The sequence below is a fragment of the Melanostigma gelatinosum genome (genome assembly GCF_949748355.1).
Source record: "Melanostigma gelatinosum genome assembly, chromosome: 23".
NCBI classification, from domain to species: domain Eukaryota; kingdom Metazoa; phylum Chordata; class Actinopteri; order Perciformes; family Zoarcidae; genus Melanostigma; species Melanostigma gelatinosum.
The window spans coordinates 928,502-935,655 of NC_136656.1; the positions used below are offsets into that span (position 1 = coordinate 928,502).

General features: G+C 50.1%; 1 protein-coding gene across 1 annotated transcript in view; it reads left to right on the top strand.

Annotated features, from left to right (window-relative positions):
* Positions 1 to 6,948, top strand: part of ccdc171 (coiled-coil domain containing 171) — a gene marked incomplete at its 5' end in the record, with an annotated part of 19,995 nt that extends 13,047 nt beyond the window's left edge. The window contains 12 exons of the mRNA XM_079295810.1: positions 381 to 548; positions 1,210 to 1,377; positions 1,801 to 2,293; positions 2,368 to 2,490; positions 2,584 to 2,753; positions 2,922 to 3,065; positions 3,142 to 3,321; positions 3,479 to 3,624; positions 5,649 to 5,703; positions 5,990 to 6,121; positions 6,231 to 6,383; positions 6,619 to 6,948. Of these exons, the coding sequence (XP_079151936.1) occupies positions 381 to 548; positions 1,210 to 1,377; positions 1,801 to 2,293; positions 2,368 to 2,490; positions 2,584 to 2,753; positions 2,922 to 3,065; positions 3,142 to 3,321; positions 3,479 to 3,624; positions 5,649 to 5,703; positions 5,990 to 6,121; positions 6,231 to 6,383; positions 6,619 to 6,801 (2,115 nt within the window). The 3' untranslated portion in view covers positions 6,802 to 6,948. The remainder of the gene's footprint in view (positions 1 to 380; positions 549 to 1,209; positions 1,378 to 1,800; positions 2,294 to 2,367; positions 2,491 to 2,583; positions 2,754 to 2,921; positions 3,066 to 3,141; positions 3,322 to 3,478; positions 3,625 to 5,648; positions 5,704 to 5,989; positions 6,122 to 6,230; positions 6,384 to 6,618) is intronic.
* Between the last annotated feature and the right edge of the window lie 206 nt (positions 6,949 to 7,154).

Sequence of the window (7,154 nt, forward strand, 5' to 3'; positions counted from 1 at the left end):
CTCCCTCCCTGTCTCTCTCCCTGTCTCTCTCCCTCCCTGTCTCTCTCCCTCCCTGTCTCCCTCCCTGTCTCTCTCCCTCCCTGTCTCTCTCCCTCCCTGTCTCTCTCCCTGTCTCTCTCCCTGTCTCCCTCCCTGTCTCTCTCCCTCTCTCCCTCCCTGTCTCCCTCCCTGTCTCCCTCCCTGTCTCCCTCCCTGTCTCCCTCCCTGTCTCTCTCCCTGTCTCCCTCCCTGTCTGTCCCTCTTGTCCTCTCAGTGTAACATCATTATGTCGTTGGAACATTTAATTAAACTGTGTGATACTGACAACCTATTAAACGACCTCTCACTGTGTGTGTGTGTGTGTGTCTCGGTGTGTGTGTGTGTGTGTGTGTGTGTCTCAGGCCCGTCTGTCCTTCCTCTACCTCGTCTACCAGCGCCTCCTGGCCGGCTGCGTCCTCCTGGATCAGCCCCAGAGCATCCTGGGAGATTTCACCTGGGAGGAGCTGTGTGACGTCATCACGGAGCAGCTGGACCAGCTGACCTCTGACCTCCGCAGGGCCGACGACAAGGTGAGACACTCAGTCATCGTCCAGCTATCTTCCTCAATAAATACTCAGTGAGTAGAGCGTGTGGTTGGCGGTTCGATTCCCGGCCCTCACTGCAGCTCCTCATACTGAGGATGAGCTCCATGCAGAGGGAACGTTCAGTTACGTTTCTCACAGAAATAACAAGATGGAGAACTCAAGGACTCAAAACATCATTTCACACAAAAGAAGTGTTGCCACGACGACTACGTCCACTCCTCATACAGACTGTTACATGATGTCATCAGTGTCTCATTGAAGTAGTCTGTGATTATAGTTCAGACCATCAGTTTAGAGGAGAACCTCCTCCTGAGACGGAGCTGAGTCTAAAACATCTGCGTTGGCCGGGAATCGAACCCGGGTCAACTGCTTGGAAGGCAGCTATGCTAACCACTATACCACCAACGCTCACATCTACACATCTGGATCTCTGTGACTCATTCCCTCTCTTTCCCTCCCTCCCTCTCTCTTACTTTGTTTCTCTCTCTTTCCCTCCCCCTCCCCCTCTCTCTCTGTTTCTCTCTCTTTCCCTCCCCCTCTCTCTTTCCCTCCCTTCCTCTCTCTCTCTTTGTTTCTCTCTCTTTCCCTCCCTCTCTCTCTCTCTCTTTGTTTCTCTCTCTTTCCCTCCCCCTCTCTCTCTCTGTAGATCGCCCAGCTGCAGAGTGTGTGTGACAAGAAGAGTGTGTGTGTGCGTGAGCTGCAGCGCAGTCATGAGTGTGTGTTGTCTCGTGTGGAGGAGAGCGTGAGGAGGAGGGAGGAGGCGTGGAGCAGCCGACACACACACACTGTGAGCCAGCTGCAGGAGGAGCTGCAGGTAACACACACACACACCAACAGACACACACACACACACACTAACAGACACACACACACACACACAGGTCCTCAGCTGTTTCCATTCTTTCATAGATCTGATCTGCACTCAGTCTTCTGCTTTAGTGCTGAGTCAGCAGTGAAGATGAAGGAGGAAGACTCCGGTCGACTGTCCCTCTGGTCGTCTTCCTCATGAAGGGAGGAAAGAAAAGAGGAAACATTCTGTTGTTCAAGAGTAGAACGAGTTTAACAAAGTTAAATACAGCAACACTATTAGATCTTCTTCTTCTTCTTCTTCTTCTTCTTCTTCTTCTTCTTCTTCGTTGAATCAAACTGGTGAAAATGGGGAATTGTAAAACCACCAGTGGCTCCTCCCACCATCATGATGCCACACTGGTTCTAAATTGGTTCTCTTTTCTCTCAGCTGTGTCGCTCTCTGTGCGACTCCCTCCGCGACTCCCTCCGCGACCGCACCTCCTCCCTGGAGCTCCGCTGCTCCTCTCTGACCTCCGACCTCTTGGCGTGCCGCGGCGAGTCGGCCTCCCTCCTGTCGGCGTGCGCCCTGCTGGCCGGCGCCCTGACTCACGGCCGCCGCCGCCTCCGGGCGCTCTGTGAGCAGAAGGCGCTGCTGCGCCGGCGGCTGGCGGAGAGGGAGGCGCTGGAGGAGGAGGTGAGGAGGCTGGCCGGAGCTCTGGGAGGGGAGGAAGATGAGGATGAAGAGGAGGAGAGGAAGAAGAGGAGGAAGTCGATGGTGGCGGTGAGGCGGTGGAGGAGAAGCGTGTGCGCGGTGCTGGCGGTGAGGAGGTGGAGCGCTCTGACCCAACAGACGACGGTGTTGTTTAGGCTGGAGACGGGGGAGGGAGTCTGTGGAGGAGTCGCCACGGCAACAGAGAGGGGTCAAGGTGGGCGGAGCTCAGGTGGGCGTCGCTTCTCCTTCTTCTTCTTCTGCTTCTGCAGAAAATAGTTTTCATGGTGGTTTTGTTTGTTTCAGATAAAGATGATGCAGATGATGAAGGTGGTAAAGGGGCGTGTGCTCGCTGGCTCCGCTCTAGAGGTCTCTCCTCCATCATTCTGTCCTCCATGGCCGACCTGCAGGGGGCGCTAGCACACACAGGTAACACACACACAACCACACGTACACACATATTATATATTCACAAATGCATGTGTGCTTGTACAGATGTTATATCTCTTCTGACTCCTCTAGGCTCCGCCCCTCCAGACGTGACGTCGGCGGCTCGCTCCGCTTTGTCCCGCCTTCTGGACCGCCTTCTGGACCAATCGGACGCGCCGTCTGGTCTGTCAGACGAGGACACACTGAGCGGCCGACTGAGACTCGGACTGAGCAGATGGACGCGTCCACGGCCAAACATGAAGGTCTCACACACACTCTCACACACTCACTCACACTCACACACACACACACTTCAGTGTGTAGCCTCTGACTAGTTCATCTTTTAGTATTTGTTAATATATCGTACAGTGGACCTTAATGTTTCGGTCAGTGTGTTGATCCTCACCAGCTGACCTCTGACCTCCCATCAGACCCTGGTTTCCACCCTCCAGCAGCACTTCCTGTTCTTCAGCCAACGGCTGCACTCGGTCGAGGTGGAGAGGCGGAGCCTGAGGCTGGAGGTGGCCAATCTGAAGAGAGGACTGCGGAAGGAGAGAGACGACACCTGCAGAACGGTGAGGCTTGTCACACACACCTGTACTGTCTGATGAACACACATTCCTGACTCTTTGTGTGTGTGTGTGTGTGCAGGTCCCAGTACAGCGGTTCCACAGTGTGTGTGTGGAGCTCCGTCAGGCGCTGAGCAGGGAACAGGAAGCCCAGCTGCTCATTCAGGAACAGAGCGAGCAGCTTCACACACTGCAGCTCAAAGTCAACACACACACCGACCAGCAGGCGGACACACAGCGCACACTGAGCCACACCTCACAGGTTCTGTTTAAAATGCTTTATTTAAATCTACATGTACCTGTTACAGCAGGTGAATGGACCTCTTGGCCTCTTGTTGAAGTCCCTGACTGGAAGCCCACAGTGTCACACGTTGTATTGTAACCCCAGGTAATATGCTAACTAACACGTCTCTCTCTAGTCTCTGTCGGAGGCTCGGCAGGAGGTGAGTCGGAAGGAGCGCTCGCTGAGGATTCTGGGTAAGCACCTGTCGGGGATTCAGAGGGAGAGGAGGCAGCTGGAGGAGAGACTGCAGCGAGTCGAGGACGAGCTGAGAGACGCCGCCAGGTAACTCTCACACCTGTCATACCTCACTCCCCTCACACCTGTCACACCTCACACCTGTCATAACTCACTCCTGTCATGCCTCACTCCTGTCATACCTCACACCTGTCATACCTCACTCCTGTCATACCTCACACCTGTCATACCTCACTCCTGTCATACCTCACACCTGTCATACCTCACACCTGTCATACTTCACTCCTGTCATACCTCACACCTGTCATACCTCACTCCTGTCATACCTCACACCTGTCATACCTCACACCTGTCATACCTCACACCTGTCATACCTCACACCTGTCATACCTCACACCTGTCATACTTCACTCCTGTCATACCTCACACCTGTCATACCTCACTCCTGTCATACCTCACTCCTGTCATACCTCACACCTGTCATACCTCACTCCTGTCATACCTCACACCTGTCATACCTCACACCTGTCATACTTCACTCCTGTCATACCTCACACCTGTCATACCTCACTCCTGTCATACCTCACTCCCCTCACACCTGTCACACCTCACTCCTGTCATACCTCACTCCTGTCATACCTCACTCCTGTCATACCTCACTCCTGTCATACCTCACTCCTGTCACAACTCACTCCTGTCATACCTCACACCTGTCATACCTCACTCCCCTCACTCCTGTCATACCTCACTCCTGTCATACCTCACTCCCCTCACTCCTGTCATACCTCACTCCTGTCATACCTCACTCCCCTCACTCCTGTCATACCTCACACCTGTCATACCTCACTCCCCTCACTCCTGTCATACCTCACTCCTGTCATACCTCACTCCCCTCACTCCTGTCATACCTCACTCCGCTCACACCTGTCACACCTCACTCCTGTCGAACCTCACTCCTGTCATACCTCACTCCCTCACACCTGTAATACGTCACTCCTGTCATACCTCACTCCCCTCACTCCTGTCATACCTCACTCCTGTCATACCTCACTCCCCTCACTCCTGTCATACCTCACTCCTGTCATACCTCACTCCCCTCACTCCTGTCATACCTCACGCCGCTCACACCTGTCACACCTCACTCCTGTCGAACCTCACTCCTGTCATACCTCACTCCCTCACACCTGTAATACGTCACTCCTGTCATACCTCACTCCCCTCACTCCTGTCATACCTCACTCCTGTCATACCTCACTCCCCTCACTCCTGTCATACCTCACTCCCCTCACTCCTGTCATACCTCACTCCTGTCACACCTCACTCCTGTCATACCTCACTCCCTCACACCTGTCACACCTCACTCCCCTCACTCCTGTCATACCTCACTCCTGTCATACCTCACTCCCCTCACACATGTCATACCTCACTGCTGTCATACCTCACTCCCCTCACACCTGTCATACCTCACTCCTGTCATACCTCACTCCCCTCACACCTGTCATACCTCACTCCTGTCGAACCTCACTGCTGTCATACCTCACTCCTGTCACACCTCACTCCTGTCATACCTCACTCCCCTCACTCCTGTCATACCTCACTCCTGTCATATCTCACTCCGCTCACACCTGTCACACCTCACTCCTGTCGAACCTCACTCCTGTCATACCTCACTCCCTCACACCTGTAATACGTCACTCCTGTCATACCTCACTCCCCTCACTCCTGTCATACCTCACTCCTGTCATACCTCACTCCCTCACACCTGTCACACCTCACTCCTGTCATACCTCACTCCCCTCACTCCTGTCATACCTCACTCCCCTCACTCCTGTCATACCTCACTCCTGTCACACCTCACTCCTGTCATACCTCACTCCCTCACACCTGTCACACCTCACTCCCCTCACTCCTGTCATACCTCACTCCTGTCATACCTCACTCCCTCACACCTGTCATACCTCACACCTGTCACACCTCACTCCCCTCACTCCTGTCATACCTCACTCCCCTCACACCTGTCATACCTCACTCCTGTTGAACCTCACTCCTGTCGTACCTCACTCCTAATATCATATGTTCTTTATTTTATTATATTTCTCTTTCTTTAATAGACGTAAAGATTATCTGATCAGCAACATGAAGGCTGCAGAGACGAGTTACAACGAGGTGAAGACACATGATGTATAAATGTGTGTGTGTGTGTGGAGATACATACATATATATATATATATATATATATATATGTATATATATATATATATATATGTATATATATATATATATATATATATATGTATATATATATATATATATATATATATGTATATATATATATATATATATATATGTATATATGTATATATATATATATATATATATATATATATGTATGTATGTATAAACACAGAACACACATATTTCCACATCTGGTAACATGCTGTATGGTCTTCAGGTCAGAGAGAGTCTCGTCCAATCACGTCGCTCCCCGTCAGCTCCGCCCCGCCCCCTGCCGTTACCCAGGGAACACCTGGAGCTGAGTGGAGCAGAGAGCATCATGGGAGCTCCTGAGGTGGCAGCGTGCCAGGTCTATAAACCAACATATTACTGTTTATCCTGCTGATCATCCGTCCGTTCGTTAAATCATTAATTGATGAATTGATCCACTCACTGTTCTTCCCTCCGTCTCTCTGCAGAGTCTCCTCTCCTCCGTCTCTCAGCTCTGTCTCACCTGCAGCTCCAGGATCGATTGGCTGGAGCAGGAAGTCGCCGCCTACCGAGGCCATGTGACCGCGCTGCGCGGCGAGCTGCAGGACGCCTGTCTCCGGGACAACCTCGCCTACGTCCCTGTGAGACTTATTTATTTTATTTATTTATTTTATTTATTTTATTTATTTTATTTATTTTATTTATTTTATTTATTTTATTTATTTTATTTATTTTATTTATTTTATTTATTTTATTTATTTTATTTATTTTATTTATTTTATTTATTTTATTTATTTTATTTATTACTTAATATTATAAAATAATAATAAAATAATAAATAATAAATAAACAAACCAACCATTTTCACTGTTTCAGGTGGCTGAGTTTCCTGAAACATATCCAGTCGCTGACGTTGAAGCCCCTCAACCTGATTTGTCGAAGGAGCTGCCAGTCAGTATAAGCCACGCCCCCTATCAGTTAAACCCCGCCCCGCAGCTTCCCCTCTCCAAACCCTTTAAGAGGAAAGCTGTGAGGAAGAGCAGAGGAGGACGAAGATAGATGGTGTGTGTGTGTGTGTGTCTGTCTCTGTCAGTGTGTGTGTGTGTGTATGTGTGTGTGAATGTATGTGTGTGTGAATGTATGTGTGTGTGTGTATGTGTATGTGCAGCTGGTTTCCTGTAAAATATTTCTCTTGTTCTCGTAAACTTTGACCAAACGTGTGTTTTGTTTTGTTTTATAAATAAAGAATAACGTCCACAATCTTCCTCTCGGTGTCTTCTGCTTCTTCTGCTCCTTTAATAAAACGTCGACATGATTAACGGAACACATCATCCTTAATGATGACGCCTACTCTTATTCTGAAAAAGAACAATCATAATAACGCCAGTGAAAGCCAGTATTAAATACTGTTA